At 39.6% G+C, this 27,898-nt stretch overlaps 1 protein-coding gene across 1 annotated transcript in view; it reads right to left on the bottom strand.

The window, feature by feature from the left end:
- LOC141787362 (CUB and sushi domain-containing protein 1-like) overlaps nt 1-27,898 on the bottom strand; it is a 580,923-nt gene that overhangs the window by 217,839 nt on the left and 335,186 nt on the right. Inside the window, exons 8-10 of the mRNA XM_074665649.1 lie at nt 25,255-25,336; nt 20,447-20,571; nt 11,885-12,006 (exon numbers count right to left, since the gene is read on the bottom strand). Coding sequence (XP_074521750.1) covers nt 11,885-12,006; nt 20,447-20,571; nt 25,255-25,336 — 329 coding nt within the window. The remainder of the gene's footprint in view (nt 1-11,884; nt 12,007-20,446; nt 20,572-25,254; nt 25,337-27,898) is intronic.

The following is a 27,898-nucleotide window of genomic DNA, read 5'->3' as shown; positions in this document are numbered from 1 at the left end:
GGGGTTTCTGCTAGAAAAATGAAGTAACAACAGAAAGGATTGTAACTCTACATCTACTGGGCCTGTTTGAATCATTCTGATTTCATAATACAGGGAACAATTGTGAAATGTGTTCATAGTGTCTGGATTGGTATTTACGTCACTGACACGAGTAATACCTCAAGTTTTTGATCTTAGGGTTTGAAGGGTTAAAAACAAGCTTGTCCAGATCTTGTTTTTTTTTTAAATCTTCTTTTGAAGAAAAAAGGAAACAAAAGGTCATGCTAAGGATTCTAGCCAGCGACCACTTCATTAAAGACTGTAGACCCTAATGAGATGTGCACTCAAACCACAGACTGTATAAAACATGAACGTAGTCGCCCGGCGTCACCTGTCTGTTTCTGAAACGCACCATGAAGCACATCGGCTATAGCAGCCATCTTGGTAGTGGTAAGGGCTTCGCATACAGCTATAGGGCGCCTGTCGGTCACGTAACAATATTCTCTGAACGGCTGACCAGCCTCAAGGGGGGCACTTGAGAAACAGCAGATTTTAGCACTTCCTCATTGTATCATATTCTTGGATCGGAGGTATCTGCTTGGCTCAAACCAACAAGTCTAAAGCTATGCTTACATTGCAGGCCCCCATGCTCAATTCTGATTGTTTGTTTGTTAACATTACATTTCAAAAGGGGCCTCGTCGGTGGACTGTGCTGTGAACTGCTCACACTCCTAAAGTAACCTGAATGCTTAGTTTTTTCATTCATTCATTTTTCATTCAGCTTATCCTGTTTAGGGTAAGGGGTGGCTGGAGCCTATCCCAGCTGTTTTAGGGCGAGAGGTGGGGTACTCCCTGGGCTGGTTGCTGGTCAATCACAGGGCTGACACATAGACAGACAACTTTTCACGCACACACTCACACCTATGGGCAATTTAGATACCAATTAAACTGATGAGCATGTTCTCAGCCAGAGTACCTGGAAAAAACCCATGCATACACGGGGTGAACATGCAATCAAGTGGGAATCAAACCAGTGACCTTCTTGCTGTAAGGCAGCGCTGACCTAACTGTTGCGCCACCGTGCAGCCTGCATACTCAGTTGAACATTAATTACACCACAGACAGAATAGTGTTTACTGAAATAAACACGACCTTGGGTTCTTGGGGCTTGTTTTCTAAAGTGTAGCTGCTTATTTGGGTTTGCTTTGTTGCCTGTATAGCCCCTGCCTGTTTCTCTCCCAGCTCTCCACAACAAGAAACACAAATGTGCACTTTAGTTTCACTTTCACTATTCCTTGTGCACTCCTCTCTCAGCTCCTCCCAACTCCATCTCAGCTTTCTTCCATGTTTGTGAGCACCGAGTGTGACTTTTGCCCAAGAATGACGTCAGTTGTATTAAAGGAGACCTGACTGTTTAGGCACAGTTGCTCTAAAATAAAATCTGATATGTATCTGATTCAGTACCCCATTTGAAAGAGGCCTGAATCTGATTCAAAAACGTCAGATTCAATATAACTTGTTCTTCAGGCTGTCAGAAACAAAGCAGGTCACATTTGAGCTAAAAACTCAGGGTTCAGGTCAGATAGCCAAAGTAACAACAGATAAGCTTTATCCAAAAACAAAATGACAAATGCAAGCCCCCCCCCCCCCCCCCCCCCTAAAAGCAGAGAGTATAGGAAAAATGTATCAATAGATTTATTGCTGCTGAAATGAAACCATTGTCATGTTTTTAGTCCATTAAATACATGTACGGAACTATAAAACCCATATGGCAACAAAGTTTTTTTTAAAAATCTCTTAAAAAGGCAAATTTAAAAATGTGTTATTGCTGAATAGCCAGGAACAGTGCATGTATTTAAACCTGTTCATATTTTATGGTTTAACCTTGTAACAATAACCTTTTTTCATGTGGACCTGTATGTCTGCACCTGTAAGAGCTACAGTCATATTTACAGTGAGTTTTTTCAGTCAACTTTCATTCCTCTTGAGCCTTCAGGATAACTCCTGTCATTTGAGCACCAGTGAAAGTCTCGTGCACCACTTTGTAGCACACAGAAATGCCTTTCCCACTCGCTGTCAATAAAAAGAGCTGTAATTATCACGTAGGGCACCATGGACCATGAAGTCCACCCACCGTGGGTGAGTGAAACACTCTCTTCATACTTGAGTGCATCCTCTATCTTTGCTCTCATCAAAGCATAAAGAGCTGCAGCAGCCTTTTCTCCCTCTTTCCTGCTTTCAAAAGCAGCAGCTCTCAGCTTCATGCCACTGTGTCTGCCATCCTGCTGTCTTCTTCTGTTTTGCAGGTGTCAGCTACGTCTTCAGCCAATCACCTGTGGTTCCCCTCTACAGGGTGTCATTAGTACTGTTAGTGAAGCCATGAAGTCGTGACTCTATGAGTCAAACTGAAAGGTAAATCGTTTACAGTTTATCCAATTAAAATATCAATTTTTAGCCCCGGCGTATCAATAGTTGTATCTCACAGTCAGGACAAAAGTAAATTGCCATATTAATCTTTTGTCCCACCCTTACAGTAAACACATGCCTGGGCAAATATTAAAACTGATACATCAAAATTGACCCTAACATCCCGGCACTTTTTTTCAAGTGCAGAGCACATCCAAGCATCTATGTCACTGCTCATGGGAATATAAGGAGTAAAACCACCTGAAGACGAGCTTTGTTTTCTCAAATCAACTCAGCCCCTGCTACTCAAAATCCTGAAATGTGCCTGCTGGGTTTGTTTCCACAAAACTGTGGTCTGTCTAAAAGTCAGAAAATAATCTGTGCCCTTCTGTTCTTTCATTGGCTGACAGAAGTAACTGCAAATCTGTGTCTTGAAAAACTTTGCTGCAATGGAGAGGGCCTCTGATTTTTTTTAAAGACTGGGAACATTTTTTAATTTTGTCATATGGTTACATTAAAGAATTGCTGGAATTGAGAGGCTATATTGCATATGTCAAGTAATATATACTCAAAGTGTTACAAACTTAAACGTGTGCCAGTTCATGTGTAATTTTTGCTCTATTTTAGTTTATCTATTTGGCTATGCATACTGTCCCTGGGAATACAAGTGGTCTGAAATTATTTGGAAAAACATTTGATGTCATTTTTTTCTAATAATAATAATAATAAAAAAGTCAACTTCTACTTCTACTTCTCAACCTCCTCCTCAGTCTGTATGTTGATGTTTTGGTTGTACTGGGATGTTCCCGGGCAACGAGTAGGAATGGTCACCTCAGCCAATCACAGCGCATCCAGTGTGCAAGTGACTTTGAGTGTTGATGATAGCAAGTGGAAGAAGCTATCTCAAGGGGCTACGATGGTGGATGTAGCACGGAGCAAGAAAAATAAACGAAGTGAAAAGGAACGACAAAGAGATAAGGATTTTTACTTAACAGACTTTTGGGCACTAAGAGTGACGCAAGTTGGCTTTCTGCTAATCAGGTATGAATCAAATACCCGTGATTAGCTTGTGCTAACATGTCAAGTCCGGTGCACAGCTTTTGAGTCTCTCCCACATAGAAATGCGATGTGGCAGGTTGTTGCTTGGCTAGTGAATGTGTTCACGCAGTCATGGTGCAAGACTTTGGGTGTGCGCTGCTGCTGGCACTGAGCCAAGAAGGAGGAGCCCAATTTGAATTTGTGTTTACTAACAAGTGATGAAAATTCCTGAAGACGCTACCTACTTGTTCTAAGTTTGTTCAGTAAAAACATCTCTTTTGTCATGTCTTTTTAATGCATTTTTTTCCCTTTCTGACATTTGTGTTTGATATTCTGACTTTTCCAGGAGGAGGCAGGGGGTATGTGTTTTCTGTTTGTACCAATATCTTTTACACATACCCTGCTATGTGCCAAAAATCAATACCTAATCAAACATATGTTAACAAATAAAAAAAACTAACAATATTGAAACATGAAACTCACGCTACAGACATGTTGAATCAAACATAAAGAGATAGTAAGAGCGTTATTTCACTGGATACCATTTCCATGCTACATACATATCCTCAAGCTCATATAATCAACCACTGTTTCTAAAAAATCTATTCTTAACTATACTCCACTTTTTCATACCTGCATACTCATTTTATTGTCAATTTTTATTTCATTGTTTATTTTTTTTAGCCTTAAGGTTCCACAAAAACATCTTTTTTCTCAAATTAAAACAGTCTTGTTTGAACATGATTTCTAATTTAGCACAGCGTTTACACTCCACTGATGTTGAAGGGGCTGCACCTCCTGGGACGGCTTCAACAAAAGCACAAGTTACAGCCTAAGTTTTTCACTGAGCTCTAAGTATGAGTAAAGTCCTCTGTAAATATGGCTGTCGTGGGACATTGTTTTGAATGATGAGGTAATTAGGAGTTTTGGGAGATGCATGGCGGTTTAACAGGCTGTTTTGTGTCATTAGCGTGTTCTCCACAACAGATGACATCAACTCAGATCCTAAAATGACTTTGATTTGTCGTCTTGCTTTCCTTTACCACAGAGATAATTGCATCTGCAGGTGTTGGGTGGTGATTTTATCACACTTTAGATTAATGCTGTTAGTTGCTGAACAGATGTTTCTCTGACTGACTACTGGAGTTCTCAACATCATGTCTGTAGTCTTGTTTTGGTTGATTTTGATATCAAAGTTGAGATGCACCTGGAGTCTCTGAGGTGAAATACACCTGAACAGACACAGAGCTGTTGCAACAGGCCACAGGTCAATTAGATTGCCCTCTTTTAAAGGAAAGAAGTTGGCAAGTGTTGTACCCAGCACAAAAACCAGCCTCTACACAACTCATGACAACTGTAATGAAAAGTGTCAGCCAGTTTAAAACTCACATTCACTGGCAAAAATAAATGTTGACACATTGATCTTCAAATAAACTCAGAAAATTGCCACAATAGAAAAAGAAAAAAAACATCAGTGTTTAAAACTTTAATTTGTAACGACTTCAAGGAGAAGAACAGCTTCTCCAAAAGCACTGGATATTTTGTCGCTGCTCTGCCTCTGCAGGAAACCTTGCTGTGAACTGTGTGTCTAAAGCCGGGCAGACAGTGTACGGATTAATAATCCCCCATCTGCATGGAGAGATCAGACTGTCTGCATTGTCCAGACTGTATCTTTTCACTCCTCTATCCCATCAGTTTCCCTTTGTTTACACTGTCTGACCATCATGTAAAACAGCTGAAAATGTGGTTTGCATGTTGTTTAAGAACAGTGAAAATGCATCTGTGTCTGCAGGAGTTCATGCAGATTAAATGAATGAACAAATTACGTCTCAAACTATTTGAAAGAAGAAAAGTGGAAAAGGACAACAACTTCTCTAAATATGGGTACATACTGTACAGTGTGCCCCGATGTATCAGAATTTGTGCAATTTGCTGTGTCGTTCAATGAAATTATCGTCTAGTCTTATCTATTCTTTTCTGTTGTATTCTACTCCAGACTTGTCTAGTCTAAAACTGTCTTTATCCTCTTGTTCGTCTCTGTCCTTGTCTCTCCCTCTGTGTATGGAGATAGTGACATTCTGCAAATGCCAGCAGCTGTAGTAGCTGATAATCTGTCATTATAGCACATTCCTAAAGTGCTCTCAAACCTCAAGCATTTTAAACACACACGCGCGCGGGCAGTACACACAAACACAGGCGCAGGCAGTACACAGAACAGATAAAAGACATCTCATCTGTCATGAGGTAAGGCTGTATGAATCTATTATACTCTGTGGTATTAAATTCTATTTTAAACCCAAGAAGCACAAACACATGCGCACACACACACACTTGGATAGCTGTTTGTCACATATTCAAACACACCTGCAATCCCTGACTATAAATTAAATTAATTCTCTTTACCTTTAGCTGTGATGTCTTAATAAAAAGCAGGGGACATTGGCTACTAAGCCGATTAGGCTCCAGTAGACATTGCTCTCACAGCTAGTGCTACAATAGCAACAGAAAAAAAGCGCTAATCAAGAGGATGACACATGGTGGGTGAGCTTGGATACAGAGGATACAGTTACAGACAGAAGGTATGTTTTCTATAAATTAACACTGAAAGAGCAAAGAAGCATGATCTTGACTCTGTTCTGTAAGTGTCAGCTGTTGATAAAATGTTTTTTTCTTACTTTCTAGCGTCATCAGGTTATTAACCTTATTGTGTTTCCTCAGCTTGGCAGAAAAGAGCAACCAATCATATCATTTCACAACACACAACGAGAAAAGTGGTTGCTTTACTTAACCTCAAGACCTGTCTTTGTTGAAACGATGAAATTCATTAAGCCAAACTCTTTTATCTACCTCTGTGTCAGCATTTACAAAAGTGTCGAGCTAAGCTGCCATTTTAAACCTTTTTATTTATTGTAACTTCCTAACCCACTTTTTTGTCACTCTTTCCCTAGTGTAAACACCAATGTTATTGCTCAGCACCCATCTTTCAACTAGATATAAAGATGCCCAAGAGTTGGCATTCAAGAATAAAAGCCGGGTTGCTGCGAAGGGTTTCAGGCCCTGTTAAAATGTGTACCTTTGACTCTGCCAATCGATATCCACAAACTACACAAGCCCTGAAACTATAACAATGTGCAGACATCGATGAAACTTTCTGTATTCACAGAATTCCTGACCTCATGCAGGACTTAGAGGACGTGCTAGCGCCATCTTTCATAGTTTAAAAACAGTCAGTAATTATTAGTGATCATTTCTGATTTTTTTCTAAGATTTTCAATTGAAATGAGTTACAATCTATCAAATGATGTTGCAGAAGAGTTGTGTGCTTCATAAATGAAATGATCCATAAAGAAAACGTAGACTCCTTTGTTCCCATTGATAATCAGTAAAAAATCTCTTATTTTCAAAGGTCAGAAAAAAGCTTCAGGTGCATGAAAAGTTACAGGGATATAGAGTATGAAAAAAGCAATCTTGCATTATTGTACAATGTTTTACCACAACAGGCCCATAAGTAACTCATGTTGGGGGACAGAAGTAGCTCGCTCTGCATTTTATTTTCAGCACTAATGGACCTCTTGTGTTCAAACACATTGTTCGTCATGTAAGGTTGAGTGACCTGTTTTTGCCTGTTTCTGTCTTGCTTTCCCTTTCTTTATTTTCCAGAACAATGACTTTGCCTGAAAAGTTCAGACGTGAGGCTACACATCAGCATAGGTTTGATTTTAGGACAAGAACATGGACAAAAGTTTTTGTATCAAGGAAATATTATTATTATTATTATTATTATTATTATTATTATTATTATTAATAATAATAATAATAATAATAATAATAATAATAATAATAATAATAATAATATTATTATTATTATTATTATTATTATTATTATTATTATTATTATTATTATTATTATTATTATTATTATCATTATTATTATTATTATAATTAGTCTTTAAACTTGGAGTCTCAAGAAACACATTAACAGAATAAAAAGCACTTTGCATGTATAGGTTATTTTTGAATTATATTCAATAAATATGTGGTCTATTATAAAGATAAAATGAAAAATAGTTCACATTACTGGAAAACTGGAAAACCAAGTTTTGAAATCACTCTCCGAGTCCCCTTTAATGAAAGACTATTTACGCAATTAATTAAGTTATACATAGAATGCCAGAATTAATGGGATGCATAAGTGCAAGGAAGTATGATTGGCAAAATTAACATTTTCTGTCTAAGTCTAATTTGATAAATGCATTTCAAAGTGATTTGCATATCAAATTAACAAATAAATACAAGGTTATCATATGCAGCCTTAATGCAGTTAGCATACTCATTAAAATATCTGTTACATTTGCATAAGTTTCTTTCCTTTTTCTATCTTATCTTATCTTGTGAAAAATATCTATCTGAAACACCTACAGTGTTTTCAAAGAGAGGTGTCACTTCACCTGCGGCCCTGCTTCTCCACCTGACTCCTTTCCTCTGTCTGCACTCCTGCTGCTCTGCTGTGATACAATAACACACTATAAATGCCCGAAACAGAAACAGTTGTGGAAATATCATTTAGATGATCAATAAGATGACATCACCAAGGTTCTTTATGAAACGTATAGTTTCACAAATTCAACAGATTTAAGACATTGAGCTTCGGGGTCAAAATTAACACTGTTACGCCAAACTCACACCTGATTTGTGTCTGTTGTGTCCCTGCACCGTTGCGTTCTTTCTGTCAGGAAAACATTTATGTGTTAGTATTTTGATATTTTGAGTTTTAAGTAAAGTTTACAGAGACTAACTGTGATGTGTCTTTGATATGAAAGTTGAAATTCTGCTTTAAAACTGAGTTTTTATCCCTGTATGTGAACTGCTAGCATATCAATGCAATTTCCCATGTACGTTAGCATGAAGCTAGTGCTAAGTTTTCTCTCTTGCTTTTGGTACATTAGGAGACCTGTTGAATGTTACAGTACTACTTGGGTAAAAGTTAATGCAGAAAACCTGAATCAGAGCATTCTTGAGAAACTGTTATCTCAAGGGGTTATTCCTCGCAATAAAGAACTGTTAAAAATATCTGCTAAGCTAAGCTAGCTAGGGAAGAATACAGGATGTAAGGTCCAGCTGCTCCCAAGTCATTCAAGTAATTTGAGCAGCCATGTGTTGTAAAGACCCTTTGCCATTGTTTGAAGGAGACGGCAGCAGCGGTGCTGCGTTTAGGGGGTGTTTGTTTACAAAGCAGCCCGTGAAATAAAATGCTTAAGAATCTTTGGTGTTAAAATATGAAATCATGTACGCATGTGAATCGGGATCACGATCTTTTGATGATAAATCGTGCATCCCGAAGGTAGTGTATGACTTTACTTAAGACTAGTGTTACAGGACGGGAAGACTTACAACAACCACAGAGAGCTCAGTCTCTCAGATGCTAGCAAGTAATAGACAAGCTGATTAAATAGCCTGAAATAGCCATAAGAGAATAACATTTAACCATGTTTTTTTTTGTGTACCAGGAAAGTAACCTTTACACTGGACATATATGAAAAAGACAATTTAGAGCCTAAGTAGGCTACTGGTAAAAGCTGACATGTATCCAGCATTTTGATTGAACACCTTAATGCTACTCCTTACACCAGCACATTTCCCTCATTACCAATGATAACTGCTTAGGTTACATAAAGAGACAGGGTTGTTCAATTTCGTGTTCTTAGAAGAGGGTGATAACAATAGAGACTGGCTGATTGTTACTTTTTTTTGCAAAATACAGAAAAAGCCAATAAAAAGTATTTCTATTTGTAGATAACAAAGCAAAAACACTCTTGTGTTGAGAGCCTAATAATTTCATATTGGAAAATAAATAATAACTCATGCTTCAACATTTCTGAGGCCTCCTTATTGTGTCTTTAAGGTCATCAAACATAGACACTCCTGACTAAGACCCTTTTTTTGACTTTAAGTGTTGCTCCTACTTCTCCACTGCTGATGCACCATATTCCTAAAACCTTGTTTTGTTGCCTGTAAATGTAATAAAAGTGCACTCTGTGATAACAGTAAAAAACAAACGGAAAAAACACACTAATCAGAGACACCTTCAATGTTGGCAAACTTCTCTCACCTTTTCTCTACACTGAGGACAGAGTGACAGAGGAGGGAACACAAAGGACCTCTCTGTTCCCTTTTTCTCTCACCTTTTTACATATTTCTTCGCTCTTCCTTTGTACCTGACAGTTCCTCCACCGTAAGTGTGGAGACTTCATTTTCACTGGTCTTTAGAGAAAACCTCAATGTCACGTGTCAAGTGGACATTCAGTCTTTTCTTCATGTCTTTCTCAGTCTCTCTTCCTGGAGCTCGCCTTTTAATCGTGAAGTAGCTAGCTGAATATTCAGCCCCATTTCTCCTCCTCTGTACTCTACCTTTCTCCATTTTTTTTTCCCTCTGTGGCTTTCAATGGGATCAGCTCATTTTTTTGCTCTACCCCCTTTCTCTGCTCTAGCCGTCTTCGAGCTTAACATTTTAGACAAATCAAAGTGAAAGGAGCAAAGAAGATGATAGAAGGAGAGAATATATGGGGAGAAGGCAGTGCTGCAGAGTAGGTGAGGAGAAAGGAGTGGAGAATAAAGAGATGGAGAAGGAAGGGAAAGTGTGGAACGCAGAGAGAAGCCAGGAGAAAGAAGTGAAGATACGTGAGGAGACATGAAGAAGATAATACCACAAAAGAAACTGTAGATAGAGATATCTGAGGTGTTGTACTGTGGGTATATGAATTATTCATAGCTATACAACAACGGCTCAACAATAAAAAGTTGTCTTCAAAAAATGGGGGTGGTGTGGTGTTGACCATGAGATCTCTGCATAAAAAATAATCCTGTAAGCAAACAAGAAACAAAACAGAAGCCTGTTAAAATCACCCTTGGAAAACTTGACCACAGGAGAGCTTTCAATATGTGTGGTCATGGTTTCTTCCAACTGTTTTTCAGCAGGCCGTGCTCTTCTTTATGCCTTCTCTGTCTGTCCCTCTGCATCTCAAAACCTCCATTTACAAAAGGGACGGCTCTGTATGCAGTGAAGTCCTGACTCACTGTGCTGAAGTTACACACTCTCAACTGGGATTTTAGCCTTCACTGAGCAAAGGCAAGAAAAAACAAACAACTCAATCTCAACCTTCATCTTGTGCACAATTTTAGCCTCTTGGCAAAGATCTTCAAAAGTCTCACAGTGGATTCATCAAGAAGTGAAAACAAGATCTTTTTTCTCTTTGGAGGAAAAAGAAATGTCTCCCAATATCCTCAGGATCTTCTCAAAATTTAGCTGACCAACATTTTCTAACATAGACTGGTAAATACTTCATTCAAGTTCGCAAGTCAAGTACTGTCAGCTATTTTGGCAGAAATACACACACATTGACACTGACATTATCAAATGATGGATAACACAACAGCTGCCCAAAAGTAAAGCCAAAACATCAAACGCCCTCTTCTGCTGTCTGGCTATAATGCAGGCCATGAAGAGTGCATTCTCCTTACAAATGAGGCATTGATCGAACAACTGAACTAAAATACACGTCAGATGGATATTCTCAAACATGGTTTCATGACATGTTAGCTTAAGGGAGGGGTGCTGGTGTTTTCAAATGCCTATGCTGGTTGTACATTACTCTGGCCTTTTGGTCATTTTCTATTTCATCCAGAAACAACCCACAAACAACTTTATCACAATTGTTTGGCTTTTCTACTCACTACTAATTTTTCATCGTTTAGTAGACCAACACACATATTCCTACTTTCCATAACCAGGACATCTCCTCCAAACGACAGTAGGTGGTAGGTGTCAGACAATTTGCAAAATCCACAACATGAATGCAGAAGCAAAAACACAAAGACAAAAGTGGTGTATAACAGTAGTGCAGCCACAACAGAATTCAAAAGATACATGAAAGTTGTGAAAGTAAGTAAATGATTTTCTTTTTTAACTTCAGCTATGATAAATATAGTTCCCAAGGGGTGTCATGGTGTTCATAGTAGGTGTATTTCTTTATTTACCAGTAATATGTCATCATATATTTAGCTTTATGAATCACTCAAGTCATAAAGTTGGCATTATGGCTATAGTTATCATAGCTGAAGTTATAAAAGAAAACACTCATTTACTTCTACAACTTTTCAGGTGTCCGTTGGGAAAACTGTCCTCGTTGTGGCTTTTGCAAATTGTCAGACACCTACCGGCCACTGTACCAAACTAACTCAAGAAACTGTTACAGTCAGATCTGTACCAATCGGGATGGCTTCACAAGCCAAATCCCCTCCACACAAACTGAATCCAAGTGCTCAAGATGTCTTCATAACCAAGGGCACAGAGCGAATAGATGAACAGGGAAATGTTTCCTTAGAGTCAAAAGATAAAGGCTTTTTTTTTCCTTTATTGTTTTCTGAAGCAAAGGCAGTACAAAATAATACAAAATGAGCTTACCTTCCCAGAGTCCATTGCAGTGATGACCCAAACACAGTGTGCGTTATTCTCATATTGAACGGGGTAGTTAGGAGAAGTTATGACCCCTTTGGGCCCCCTTAGATTGCTGCCACAGGTACGTGCTACAGTAGAAGACAGAGAGAAAGAGATTTCACATTAGAAAATATGGTGTGAAATTATTTCAAATGACCTCTTACCAAAGATAACAAAAAGGGGAAAGGGTGTGGCAAGGAGGGGGGAAAAGCAAACTATAAGAGTGATCACCGATAGACAGAGCAAGAAACAGCCTTTAAAATAGTCAAATTTACCAGATAATTTTAAGCAGTTGTATTGAATAATCAAAGTGTTGCATTCTCACATAAAGCAGAGCAAAAGATCAGTGTGAATTAAGAGAATAGATTGTAACCTCCACAATGGCGTAACTTTATGATGCTGGCATTGAGAACATTTCTGAATTGCATACAAGCGTGCAAAAGGAAGTCTTTGGTATGAGTAGAAAACTAAGTCCTGTGAGAGACAAACTTTCTTTCATGTATTTGATGATCTGGATTTTGTATTTCTGTGTTGGAGAAAGCCAAAACCTTGTGAGTTGCCAACATGAACTGTATCAGAAATATCTTGAGAGTTGGGTTAGGTCTGGGTTACAGGAACAAAGAACTGCACGGTCATATTTCAGTCTTCTGTACAGTCAATAATGACCCCTGAAGCACTGCTGGGGACTAATGAACTATATCCAACTTCACCATAATGATTCAAATGGTTAGCTTACCCTCAAGCCATTTTTTGTGTAGCTAACTGCTGAAACGACACACTTTGGGTCATAAAGAATTGATTTTTATATTTCTATCCTTTCCACCCACTGTAATTGAACCTCTCCTGACACCATCGTTTTCTTTTATCCTGACATCACAGAAGACATGTCAAGGACCTGCATTTGTCAGGCAGCCAGCACTGCACACTTGACCCTTGTGTAGTGCATGTGGAAAATGGCAAGTGTTGGATGTTGTGCTCAAACAGGGACAATCGCATCATGGATAAAACACATCCATCATCAGACCCCGAGGAAAAGTCTTGATGGCAGTACAATCTAGAGGAAATGTCGCAACCTGACAGAAATAAAATAAAGCTGAGTGGTCCTTTTAATGGCAGGTTAAAGCTGCATTTTGCTACAACTTTCACACAAAGATCATTTCATCCCTTGTTAAAACAGTGGTTATTTTTAGAAGAATGATGACCTCAACAGACTCAACTGCTCCCTTGTTTGTTTTTTTTCTGCTGTTCAACTGCAGAATAACCAAAAGATTTAATAGTTATTTTTCTGGGCGCAAATACAAAAACTGCTTGAAAAGAGTACAAATAGAACTGAAAATTCAAGAAGCATACTCTGGGATTAAGTCAAATGTCAAAATCCCCAAAAAACTTGGAGGTGTCTTTCCAAAAGTATCTCCCACCAATAAACACCACATCATTTAAAAGTTGCAGAGGCAGTCTGTTAGCCTGAAGCTGTTTCCATGATGAGGGCTGATCATACTGGTTTCTTTTCATTTAAAGTGGAATTTTTAAGAGCACTTTGCTTACTCAGTGTACCAGTTAGGGGTTAGCTGATATGCTGTTAGCATAGCAGTCAAAATCATTTTGTGTACTCGAGCCTTCTGGAGGTGGGTGTGATTAAAAGGTGGTTTTCTTATACAGGCAAACATTTTGTTCAAAGTCATGATGCACTTTGAAAATCATGTCCACATCATCTTTAGCCTTCCTTCTGTCTGAAGACCTAAACTAAAAACTGAGATGATTTTCTTTCATCTTAAACTGAGACAGTTTTTAAAAAGTGCCAAATGATGTGAAAATGTGCAACCACAGGCTTTCTGTTTAAAAGTATGATGTACATATTTTGGTTCATGCTATGAATAAGGTAACATGTAGCAGTAGTTTACATAATGCATACAGTATTTGCTCTTATAGAAATATGATTTGTAAGGCCATGGGGTAAAATCAAACCTGGGTGGCCCACTTTAAGGACTATGACCCCTGGACATCAGGGGCACAACATGGCCCGGTTTACACAACAGCATTTCATCCAAAATGCAAAAAGACGCAATGAAAAGATCCTGCGTTTACACGTACATGCTAAGGGACTAAAAACGCTGTCAGAATGCGAGGCCTTTAGTTGGTGTGACAATCGTAATGTTTCCACTGAAAACTCAGACTTGCTTTTGACACGGCAATGGTGGCTGTGGCGTCTCAGAAAAATTCTACTTACAAAGTCTCTGTTTTAAATCGGCTAAAACACCGCCTCTGTGTAAATGCGTGGCCAAAATGTAACCATACTTTTACATTTTATCCTTAAACTGTTGTCCTGTACATTGCCCCTATGACGTCTAGGAAAAACAGTCACCCTGATAATAATATTTCCTTGGATTACCTTCTAAAATGCATTTTCTCGTGCATTGACTGCACACCATATAACTAATTCTCTCTATATGTTGAACGACTGTTGTAAAATTTGTCCTATGTGTGAAGTCATTGCTAATTTATAACTTTCTGGATGGTTGACATCTATGTAGTTGAAACAATGGTTACTTGTTGTAACCCTTAGTTCTACTGGCATAGGTGGAGCCCTCTACTGGACTCTGTGGGTACCACTCCTGTAATTACACGACTGCATCCACCCACTGAACTGAAGTTTGCGTAGACATAGCAAGCCAATGTAGGGGTGCCTACCTGAACACGTGTCCCTCACAGTATATAAGGCAGCACAATCTGCTGTCTGCTATCTTACACCTTCTTCGGCGAGATGTGTAGGATGGCTCTTGGTAGAGGGCTATGCCTATGCTAATAGAACTAGGGTTACAACATGTTACCATTATTATACCACACATAGGCCCCACCCTCTACTAGACTCTATGTGTACAGTGGGTGGAGTCTGATGAATGTACAGCCTGTCACACCACATCAAATCATCCCACTTAACCCTGACCAGCAAAGGTCAGTACCATGGCCCACCTGCAGCATGGGGGGTGGGGCCAAAGCACACCTGGGGATTATACAAGGGTACTGGGTGGAGCTCGGCAGGGATCAAGACCAGAGACCCTGCACACCTCCATACTGGGGTCCACCCCAAGTCACTCAAAGCAGTTTTTATGAGCCTGATTGGCCAGCTATGTTTCTGCAAACTTTAATGGATAAACGCATGAGCGCAATTAGAGGAGTAGTACCCATGGAGTCCAATAGAGGGCAGAGCCTGTGTGAGAACATGTGTAACTATGTGAGAGCAGTAGTCCTTCTATTAGACTTTGCTATCATTTTATTTTTTTGACACGTTTATATTTTACTGATTATTGCATCCATGATTACGTTTTGTTAATCTCATGTTTTGTATTCCAGTGCTCTTATGCATTTGTTGAAGGAGTTTGGCCTCTTGTTAAATCATGTTGTCATACTAGAAGAGCAAAAGGACTTATCTATTTATTTATATTCAGGTTTTTTGGGGACATTTACTTCAAAATGATTCTCTTCAGCAGCTAAAACTCTAAGTGTCTCTTTGCTCCTGTAAAGGCAGCAGATTTCTGTTAACAGCAGTTTTCATTATCATCTTTTTCACACTTTATTTTATTCATATTGATTTTGTCCTGTGTGATGCTCAAAGTACTATTTCTTGTCTTGATTACCTCATAAAATCAAGCCGTGTTTTAGCCTGAAAGAGGTGTTTTTATAGAGTCAAAGTTCTGCCACTCCTGAGCAGTAATAAATGGCTTTCTGGTTCAGTTTTTTAGTCATCATGCACTTTCATATTGCAGACTGAATTTTATCTGGTCATATATTTGCCTTTTTTATCTTTCACAATGAGTCGGCTTGAGGGCATCGCTGTCTGTGACACAGAGGCAAAAGCATTAGAAGACGAGAGAAAATGTATCAAGCAGCGTGGGAATGCATGAAACAACTGTGGGGTTGAGGTCTGAGAGACATTAGTGATGTGGTAAGAAAGTTTGCAACAAAATACAGGTTAGGAAAAGTAAAGTTTTCATCAAATGTTATATAATAAAAAAAGAAAGAAAGTGGAAGAAAAATCTGAGACAAGGTAAGAAACAAATAGACAAAGAAAAAATACAACGATAAAAGAGCAAAAAGAGGAACATGGGGGTAAGAGTAAGAGAAAGGAAAGGGGGGAGACAGGGAGATACAGAGGGAGTGGAGGAAGAAAGGGACAGTAAGAGGGGAGAGAGTAACTGATAGAGGCGGAGGGACAGGAAGAGAGGAGGATGAGGAGGGACTGAGAGAAGAGGAGGGGGAGGAGGACCTTAGATGACTGATCTGCCTGTTAATTAGAAAAGAGAGCTGAAACACACTGTGGTACACACAGGTATACACCCTCTCTTTCACACACACACAGAAACACATTCATGGCGATTCATCCCAGAGACAGGCTCCTAATTAACATTAAAGTGTCAGCGGAGAACGGGAGCCGCTCATGGGTTTAAATCCCATGAGACTGATCACAAAGATTAAAAAAAGCACATCAGAGTTACAGCACGGGGATTTTAACCTCTGCCTGCCTACTTGTTTGTATGTTAAAACCTATTAAGGACAGTGGGCTAAAGAAGAGGTCTGTTTGAGCAAGAGCACTGATTTAATAACAGTCAGTGAAGGGCCGGATTGCATTACTCACTGTAAATAAAAGGACATACCCTCAGACACCACAATATACAGGATGCAGAATTTAGTGCCACACCTCTGCAGAATTTCCATCACTTTTTCTTCTTTTCATCTCTTCCGTGCTCCCCCTTTTATGCATTTTTGAAAGTATCCCTCTCACCTATAAAATATACCATACACTGAAAGCAGTGTTAAAAAAAAAAAAAATCATAAAACAGGATGATGGGATGTCCAGTTGCCAGCTGGTTCAGTGCTGCCAAATAGTCTGTCTGACCTGAAATGAACCAGTTGAAATCAGACTTTCTCTGTAATTTAAAGTCAATAAAGCTAGACAGAAACAAAATGTTTATTTTAGGTGTCTAGATTATGTTTGCCATTCAGACAGTTGTTGATTTGGTTCGTCTGCTTAAAATAGGCTTCAAAGCTCTTCAAAATTTGAGGAGAAAACTTTCAGAGATTTTAACTCTGTGTTTTCGCCTCTTGAAAAATGAACTTCATCAAGGTCACCTCACTAAAACAAAAGGACAATTAATCCACCAAATAATGAACAGTAAAAAAAGAGCATTTCAGATAAACTGTGCTAAAAGGCTAATTGTGAAAATAACCCAACAGTCCCCCTGTCTGTCTCGCTCTGTCACTCTTCCTCCTCTCTACAGTCTCTAACTGACAAGAGCAGCCTGTATCATGGAGTCAGGCAGGTTCCTGGAGTCAGACACACACACACACACACACACACACACACACACACACACACACACACACACACACACACACACACACACACACACACACACACACACACACACACACACACACACACACACACACACACACACACACACAATAATACAATGTGACAAGGACCCTATAGTGTGTGTCTGAGCGCTGGGACTGCCTGCCTGTCAAACACACACAGTTCAAGGCGAATACAGCTCCAGCTATGAAGTATTTGACATTGTCCTTTGGACACTTGCTGTCAATGTTAGTATGTGTAAAAGCACACACACTTGAGTGTGTATGCTAGCTGTCCATCTTATCATTGTGGAGCAATCAACCCAACAGGGGATTGTCAGTAAACATGTGGGCAGTGAGAGCTGCTGCATCATTGCTCTGCCACTCACACACTTATTTATTTAGAAGCTCAGTCAGCCAGTAACAAACTGAAGCAGGGACTTAACAACCAAGCAAACAGAAATGTAATTAAAGAAATATTAACCACAGCAATGTTAGGGCATATCCTTCACATACTGCCAACAAAAAAGCAAAACTTAAGGCTTGGTGAGTCTATCTGCTGCTATCTGGTAAATAGCCTTTTGCTAGCAGAGCTCTGTGACTTTGAAACTTTTAGATGTGGGATGACAGGCTCAGTGTCATTCAGACCTCTTTACCGGAGTGTTTGAGTATCCAAAGCAGGTCATCAGCCCTGATGGTTTGACTCATGTCTCCATCTTAAAACAGGCGGTAGTACTATTAAACTACAATGAATCCTGTAAAAGCAGATCCGGTACAAAAATGCTTCTACTCCCACCATCTGTGATTTAATGTGTTCATCGTGATGAGAGAGTGATGAATTGGTATCAGGATAAACGTGAAGGTTGTAGAGAACTATCACTTTTTAATGCAGTATGAACTTCCTGTGTTGTTTTGGACTAAAAAACACTTTAGAAGTTTTGGATGATCAATCATACATTTGTTTTTGTTCTTGTTCCCATGGTTTGTAAGAAAGTTTAGATTGTGCGATAGTAGCTGATGACAAGATCATGGGAGTAGTAAAACAAATTCAATCTCCTTCAGAAGCTGCTCTCAGTCTGCTGCTGTGAGCTTCTGTTAGTTGTTTGGCCTTGAGAGTAACATGTCACTGTGATATAGTTTGTTGTGGTAAGTGATTCTCTCCTGTGTGTGAGTCAAAAAAGTGGGTGGAGGGTGCAGCACAGAGTAAGCTTTTCAAGGGTTGTAGAGATACACCAGTCAGCAGAAAGTGTCCAGATAAATTCTGGTTCAAGAGCAGTGTTTGAGTAAAGGGCTTTGTATTTTCATTGCTTCACTGATGATTTCAGCTCCTGTTTCAGGTAATCTCACTATGATCATCTACTCGGTTAGTTCGCCCGCGGAGCTCGCAAGAACAGAACTAAAGATCTCTCATCTACTGTTTTGAACCGTTGATGTACACAGTGTTAAGTCAGGCAGGTCATGACGGCGAGCGTGGCCCACAGAACATCAGCTGTTCTTAAGGCCAGCCCCATTAGTGGCTCCTAAATTATAGTCCCATAATGTCCTAAAACATGATATTGGGAATTATTGGTGGAGAGATTTTTATAACCAATGTCTGTTCTGTAGGCTTGAGATTTTCCAAGCCTGTATGAACACAGCATGGGACGTTTACAGGTGTGCGCTTGATAACGTATAACAACATACTAGAGGAAAAGAAATAGGCCAGTCATATGAGGCAGTCAGCATTAGTCTTCTTGTAGCTTCATTTGTTGCACTTTGAAGGAAGGCTTTATTGATTTATGGAACATTTTTGTGCCTTTCATGTTTTTTAATTGCACTATTTTGTTACTTATACGGAAGCGAAGGACATATTGAGCCCAGTTTATAACTCGATGATTGTTTATTTGCCAAGTTGTGGCCAGTTACTCATTCATTAAACTTTGAATTACGTGTTTGTTTACAATATTTATCTTCCTTGTTTTGGTAATGTCTGTTGTGTTTGAGGCAAAATGTTTCTCTCTGAAAACTCTAAAAGATAATAAATATGGCAGTGCCATATTGGCATTTTTTCCATAACTTCAGTTCAGCCGGAAAGCATATACTGAGCACCCCAAACTTAAACTATAGTTGTTTTTTTCTCTTTGGTTTACTCTGTGTTTTAACAATTACGTTTTTCTTTGTTCCTTCCTTTGTATAAATTGCAGATTGAACAAAAAATGTGCAGCAACATTAGAATATTCCTATAATTCATTTAACGAGAGCATTAGATCAAAACATTTTAATGTTGATTTTATTTTCTATATAGTGGCAGACCACAGGAGAAGTAACCTAAGGTAACCTCTTTTATAGAAGAGGTATATACCTTTCTCTGTTATTGAAAAGACTAAATAGCCTTATGTTGTTCATCTTATTTAAATGGTAGGATGATATTTCTGTCTATACATGGTCACACATTCACAGCTCTCATCTCCTCTCGCACAGCAAAGCGCACGGACACACAAACGTACATGCACACACAGAGATGAGCACACTGTGTAAAGGGGATGGAGGGTCGCGAGAAAAAATGTCTCAACCACCACAAGAAATGCAGAAAAGAAACAGTAAAAAACAAACAGTGTCTATCTGTTATCATCGTTTCCTTAAGGCTGAGGTGGTCACAGAGGTTCAGAGGTTACAGAGGTGTGGTTCACGAAAAATTGTCATATCTTAAAGTGTGGAGAAAAACTTATTTCTAAATGGGTTTTCCCAGACTGGATTACCCCATTTATTGTGTTGTTATGATTTTATTTCAAATCTATTTACCACACACCAACATAATTCTGACAAACTACACCCTGAGTTTTCTGCCCCCCAATAGTTTCACTGGTTTCATACTCATCAATGGTCACATCTCATCTTTTCATGTGTGTAATGATTTATCGTCAGATGTCTTTGATCAGCTAGAAGCCAGTGTCAGCCTTTGAGGCAGGATGCAAAGACAGGATGTGATTACTTACTCTTCTTCCTCTTTCTTGATCTAGCTGAAATATTGTGAACAAAACTGAATCTGATATAAAACTGACACCAACCTGCAGATGTGTGCTCCGTCTGTCCACATACTGTCAGCTGATGTACAGGCATTGTGTGAAATGTCTCTATCTCTAATGCACACCTGACAAGTCATAACAGGTTTCAGGAGGAAGGACAGGGAAAACTTACTTCTGCAGATGGGTCTGTGGTCACTCCAGGCAGCCAGTGTGTCAGTGACTCGCTGACAGGTGATACTTTTAGATCCTTGTAGTACATAGCTGTCATCACAACTGAACTGGACGCTGGAACCGACTCTATAAAAAGAAACACAGCAGCAACAACACTTGTCAGGAGTGGCAGGAAATGAAACTTTGACTCGATGTCTAAGTGCTTTTGGAAAAGATACAGTAAAGTGAGATTTCGCCACTTGTGGGACTTTTATATTGAGCGCTTCTTGAAAAAAAAAAAAGTTTATTAAACTAAGAATGTTACATATTAGGTGATCAATGATGAAGTAGCTTCTAAATCCCTGTGGAGGACGTGCCACTGAAGATCATCCATGATTTCTCACTTTCTACAATAAATTGTTCATTTTTCGACTCGTGTCATTTCTCAGTTGTCTTTCTTTCTTCATTACTCTTTCCCCTCCCCTCTCATCATTCTCCTGCTTGTTGTGTCATTCCCTCCAACACCCCGTCGTCTAACACGTGATAGGGACATTCAGCCATCTAAGTGCGAGTCTGCATGGCGTCTTGTCTGCGAAGCTTAATGTCCCTTCCCTGCTGATGTTCACCACAGTCTACCACCTGGCCAAGCATTCACTGTGTAGGATTTCTGGTTGTTCAGCAGCTCCACCCTGTTGTTAAAAGCTTCAGAGTGGTTCGCCACTGCCAAATCTCTGCTCAAGCCTTTGTCGTAGAGAGTTGGGTTTCTTCACTTTTAAATCTCAGCAACTTTGGCAATGTGGATGAAAAACACCTCACATGAAGCCTCTCACTGTGAAGCTCACCACTACAGGGGAGGAAACTTAGTATTTATGGCTGTATCCTTTAAGAGAATCAAAGGCTTTCCAGTTAATTGTATACGAGCCATCTTGCACATCTGCACTGCCCACCAGTGAAAACTCTTGTTTTCCCTCAAGCTATGTTTTTCTCTCCATTCCTCCTCTTTTGCTCCCCCAAAGCATGATGCTGCTCCAGCTCCTGCATCGCTGTGCTTAATGATGATTGGATGCAAACCTGAAACACACACACACACACACACACACACACACACCAAACACATCCTTGCCAACATGGATGCACACTCACATAAAGCGCTCACGCACAAACCCACACAGAGGTAATGACCTTTCACTAACTCAGACAACTCCCCCAATGGTCCTGCAGAGTCAGTGCGCTCAGAGATGCTGATGGTAAAGAAAAGCACCAGGGGCTGAAGATAAAAACATGATTATCCTTTCAAAAGTTTTCTGGCCTGCAGATATTCTCCAGAAAAGGTAAAAATCCCCGTCTTGATTCCCTCATAAACATGAGGGGAACATAAGAACAATTTAGCTGCCACTGATGCTAAGTGGATGAGTCGTAGGGAGAGGTGATTATTTTATAATTGCTCACTCCTGATTAAATGAAATTATGTCTCCCTGTCTACTGATAAAATGAGGGACACCATGTAGTGAATCGTTTCAAAATCCCCAACAATTCATTGTCTTTTTCAAGCCAAGATCCTGCTTCTGCTACGTTCACTTTCAATCGCTATCCCCCACATAAAGACCCAATGAAGAGATGATTGTTATAATTACTTGATACATACACAACAACAAGATGGTCTCAGTATTTGTTCGCTAATGACAACACACGTTTCAGGCAGTTTAGATTAAGGATCAAATAAATAATTTGTTGTTGTCTTAGTAAAGGTTTTACAGCCCAACAATGGCAGCCACTTTATGAGAATGCAAACAAAATAACCCTGACCCCTTATATTTGCCCTCATTTATCCATCTTGTGTGGAGATTAGCACAGATCTGGATTTAGAAATAAGCTTACTGTCATGGTTTGGTTTTTTGGTTTGTATACTTCTGGGTTTTCTTGTGTTTGTCTTCTTGTGTTTCTGTGTAATTCTGTGCTTTTCCTGTGTTTCCGTGTCACTTGTGTTAATCTTAGTTATTCTGGAGAGTTCTATGTTTCCTGTTCTTGTCCTTAGTTTGGGTCCCTTGTGGTTTTGATTTGGTTCTTGTTATGTGCACGTCTTTTTGTGGTTATCTTGAGCGTTTCAGCGTCTTTTATTTATTTAGGGGCCGTTTACACAACAACGGTTTTAGGGTGAAATGCAAAAGTTTTGTTGCGTACACAGAAACAGCGTTTCAGCCGACCTGAAAAGCAAACTTTTGAATACGCTCTCCAGAGTGGGATTTTTCTGAAACGCTCCCGACACTGTTGCCATGTAAACGGTACACTGGCGTTTTCAGTGGAAACACTGACGTCACACTCCGCCTCACACGCGCGCACACAACAGGACAACAGTACCATTGTTACAATCGTCGCGAACTACCGTGTCGTGCTTGTGCTGCTCAATCTGCTGTATCTGCTGACTGTCTTTCAACAAAATGCACATCTTTTGCTCCACTTTTTAACTTAGCATTCCCCAATACACCAGATGATTGGCTCAACTCTACTTTGGTGGAGATCTCCCAAAAGCAGCTTCTGGACAAGACATTTATAGCACCACCTACAGGCCTGGCACGCTTACCGCAGCGTTTTCAGTCCGTCAGCGTTTCCGTGTAAACGCAGATTTTTTTCACTGCGCTTTTTCGCTGCATTTCAGCGTTTTCAGATGAACTGTAGTCGTGTAAACGGCGCCTTAGTCTCTGTCTTGAGTTTTCCTGTGTTTGGTTTGGTTCTCCTTGTGTTTCCCTTCTTGTTGATTGCTCCTCATGTGTTTTACCTGTGTCTTGTTTCACACCTGTGCTGATCACTCCCCGGTCTATACAGGCCATGTCCACACATGGTCAGATATTTTCAAAAACGAGTACCCCCCCTCCCCGTTTGTTTTCAAAATACTTTTGTCCACACGCAGCGGGTAAATCGGCCAGTGAGTGCGGCTCCAAGCACGCTAAACCCAGTGGGCAGTGTTTTCCTGATGTAAAACCCATCCTATCAAAATGAGCCTCCGTCATTCAGCTGTGACGTTTGAGAACCGAAAACTCTTGCCAAGAATTCACTTTGGCCGGAGTTTTCAGAAAACATAGTTTTTAGTGACATAAAGCTGCGGTTTCATGTGGATAAATAGCCGTAAATGTGTTAAAATATATGCGGTTTCCCAAATACCCGGCTACGTGTGGAAACCGCCATAGTCTCTGCGTTCCATGTGCTCTTGGTTGGGTCATTGTATGCTGTCGCTGTCTCATGTGCTTCCTGTGTTTCCAGTGCTACTTGGTTTCTGTGAGTTTTCTTGTGTTTTTGGTTTTGTTTCTTTTGTCAGCCTTTTTGAGTTTTTGAATTTTAAGTTGTTAAAAATAAAAGTTTTGTGTTATCTGGGTCCTCCACACTTGTTTTCCTGGGGTTTCATGACACTTACAACAACGTTCATGTGTGATTCATGAAACCTGCATATCAGGGCCAATCACAGGTGTTGATAAATGTTGCGGCTGAAAACAACCATAATGTAAACAACACACCCCTAAATATTCTAGGTTCAGCTGGCTGGACCCATAGAATTTAAGACATAGAGGGATGCATTACAGAAAAAAAGGAGACTTCTCTGTGCTGGAGATTGACAACACCACAGCAACCAAGGCACAGAGAAATTACACTGTGTTGTTTGGCAGCCGGAAAAGTGGCGTTAAAGCCAGTCAGAAAAAAACTTGTTTGCTAGGAAATCACTGGTTGCAGTGATTCAGTTTGAAACATTTACTTTACACATCCTTAGTTTATACCTTGATTAATCAGTCTGTGATATTTGACAATTAGAAGCTGTAAAAACTACTGTTCAAACAAGTGTTTAAAAAGGGGCTGCAAAGGGGATTCTTTCGCTGCTGCAGCTAGTCCCAAGTAGGCACTTGAGGAACTGATATTTTTTCTATTATTCACACGCTGGCTTGATTTTTCAGACTGCCACTTGGTACTTTGAACACCAGCTATACGATTTTAAAATCCATTAATATATATTTGCCTTGTTTGGAGGACTGTCAAGCTGCCTGCAGCATCAATCACTTGGTTTTGCAGACCACGTCAGATTAGTCCTGGTGGAAGATTAACTATTTTGCTCATTTAGTAGAGGTTAGAGGGGCCTCAGAAAGAGTCTATTTACAGAAAGAAACTATAAGTATCTGTTTATTTAACAAAGTTACAGTTTGAGTAATACGTTGAAGAGATGTGAGAAAAAAATCTGATTGACTTAGAAAACAAATCAGGCAGCAAGTGCCCTGAGTGGTCAGTCCTCTTCCCCCACACTCCAAGCTCAAACGTGAGGAGTCATCAGATCAGGAAAAACCCCATCAAGCTTCAGTCTCCCACTGCATCCACTTTCCATCAGGCACGTTGCATAAAGTCTGCAAAGCCAAGAAGGGTTGGAGGGGAACCAAAAGAACAAGTGAACTTGCTTGTACTGTGTAAAAAGAGTGCATGTTTTCACAGCACAACTCCACCTCTGCAAGGCTTGGCACTTACAGTCAACTGTCGGTAATCGGCCCCTGCTGAATACCACATGTCATGGGCTGGCAACAACTGAGCTGTTTTGACTTCACAATTAAAGCGCACAGCCCTTTAACTGAGAACGCTGTTCTTAAATTGAGCAAGCAACCTACTTTTTCTCGGTCAATAGAATGAGCGCATTATTTTTTCTAAGTCTGTGAATACAATCTTGGACACATTTAGACATGTATGTAACATAATTTGTTTGATGCTCATAAATAAAACTCTCTCTGGACATAACATCGGAGCCTTACATAGCTGATTTGACAGGGAGTGACTGCAAGAGTTCATAAAGAGAGAACTTACTGGAAAGCCGAGCCCATCCTCTTTCCGTTTTCTGGCACTCCAGGATCTGGACAAACGTCACCAGCGAGGCCGCTTTGACTCACTGCAAAAAAAAAGAAAAAGAGAGAAATGAATATGATGAGCAGTCCGTCTCTTCAGGGACTACATTTGATAGCTTCATTTACACACACTTAAGATACATCTTGTAATCGCTGGAGGCTTGTGCAGCCTCACGTTGCATTACAGATAAATCATTTTAACTAAGTGTCAAACCAATGTTTCCAATGATGTACAGGTTAAAACTCTGGTAGGGAGAAATATCCTCGACATTTCACAAAAAGAACATGCTCACATGAATTTCACAGTGAAATTTATCCTCAGCTGACTCACCAGTATGTTTGATACAAATACAAGATGCTGTACAAAAATGTGTTTCATGGTTTGAGTTTATTTTCTACAGATATGATAAAAAATATGGAAGATTCAAAGATGAAGTCTTTTTTTATCAAAGAGCAGCAATGGATACTCTTATCATGATTTTTTAAATATCTGTCTATGATCCAACATTAGATAATAAATCCTCACCACCCCGTCTGTTTTGTGTCTGGCCTTGAAGGTTAAAAAAGAAGCAGCTATGATTTGATTTGACACTGAGATGGACATTTCTACCATGTTATGTGTGAGAAGGCCCTTTTAAAAGCAGATTTCAGACTTATCAAATCAGGAAACACACAGGTGTTATAGGTTCATTAGAAATGGCTCTATGCTGCTCTATTAAAAACTGTCTTTTTATCAGCGGATACAGAAACCAGTGGCTCAGCTCCATCAGGTGTCCCAGTGGCCTGTGGCTAAGAGTCAGCATGCACACTAAACACCCTGGAGCATGCTACATCCAACAGAATACAGTCATTCTTTCTTTTCATCAATTTTACCTGTGCTTTCCCTACCATGACCAGTCAACGAACATGTTGTGAACAAAAAATATATATAAAAAAAAAAAAAAAAACTAAAAAAAGACGGATTTGAAGGGATGTACTTGACTTTGTTTCTCAACAACTGGTTCTTTTATCCTCTCCTCTCTTCCCTCTTCTTCTCCTAATCTCAGGAAGTTCTTGCAACCTAAGTCTCAACATTGCAGTTCCTGACAGTTCAGGTCTCCTTGATGTCCTTTTATCTCTCGCTAATATCACCCATAGACTGTTTAAAAAAAATGGACGTCCGCTTGCTCAGCTCGAAGTGAGGTCTCCACAAAAACTGCTCCCCCTGGTGGCTGGCTGCAGAATAGGTTAAAAAATCCAGCTTTCCAGTCATTCCAGATGGGCTGTGGTCAAACTTTAAAAAATAAATACACCTCGTAGAAATGTTTCTCACGTTTGATTGTTGTGGTGATCTGAAGATATCATTTGGCTGTCTTGTATTCAAGTCCTCTTTTTTTCTGAAAAGTTTTGTTTTCATTGGTTATACAAGGTTAAAAATTAAGTTTTATGTCACGTTAAACTATGATTGACAGCTGCCGTTCTCGTGAATTTTGTTCTCTGGCTGCAAACTGCTACAATGGTGGAGCTTGTGACGGGGGTATTTTGGTTCCAAAACTGTACAATGATGCCAGGCTGTCCACTCTATATACAGTCTATGATATGACCCTGATTAACCCTTTACTCCCTGAATTAATTTATAAAAGTATAAACAAATTTGTTTTTGTGCTTTTTGCATTCTAATGGATGCTAAATTAAATGGAGACTACAAATTTAAATATAGTTGATAGAATAGTTATAAATAAGTCTCATGACATATTAAGATATAACAAAATACCCCCGATTAAAATATTGCAACACAGTTGTCACACTCAGACCTAGAATGAGAGTAGTGGGTCAAAAGACTGACTGGGAAAAGGTTCAGTTTAATTCACAAAACAGAGCAAAAGGTGGCAAGACAAAGGTGACTTGATTCAAAAAATGAAGTGTTTTTGTTCCTCCTACTGACAGTCCAGGGATTTGTAAGCAAAATAAAGTGAAATGTGGCAGAAAAAATATTTACAACTCTATGTATACACCACAGTCCTCCTCTGCCTGCCAAGGGCAGTGTAGATCCCCTCCATTTAAAAGCTAAACCCCTCCCACTGGACCATACCACCTTTAATTGGTATCAACTCAGTCAATCATTGCAACCAAAAGGCTATTTTTCAAACCAGGAGGCATCATCCAGTTTATTCGCAATTATTAAACTCATATTTATGGATTCTTTATAGCATTTAAAAGCTTGCAAGCTAGGAATGAAGTTACAGCCTCATCTAACTTTCTCTTCAACTGGTGTGGTGCGGTAAAATGGTTTGAGCGTGCTCCCTGTTCACACTCAGGTACGATAAAAGACAGCCTGAAACTAAGCTTAGATGCTTTCACTGACCAGCACCAGGAAACAGTGTAGTAAGACAAGAAAACAAATTCAGATACAAAGAAACTCATGATATGCCATATTTAAATAATAAAGGAGTAACTCAAACCAAATCAATGTGTCTGTTTGTGTTTGTGTAAAACTGTGAAGAAAATAGCACAGGAAATGAACTGATAGGTTAAATGTTGTTCGGTGCGTGCACCCACCAAACTAACAGTTGCATGCTACCTGGCTAACATGCAGCATGTAGAATAAGTGATGGTGTGGTGTGGTG

Source organism: Halichoeres trimaculatus, unplaced genomic scaffold, assembly GCF_033239565.1.
Source record: "Halichoeres trimaculatus isolate MK-OKI-2021-1 unplaced genomic scaffold, fHalTri1.1 fHalTri1_scaffold_3, whole genome shotgun sequence".
NCBI classification, from domain to species: domain Eukaryota; kingdom Metazoa; phylum Chordata; class Actinopteri; order Labriformes; family Labridae; genus Halichoeres; species Halichoeres trimaculatus.
The sequence above is the reverse complement of the archived record's forward strand: the minus strand, read 5'-3'. Positions and strand labels throughout refer to the sequence as shown.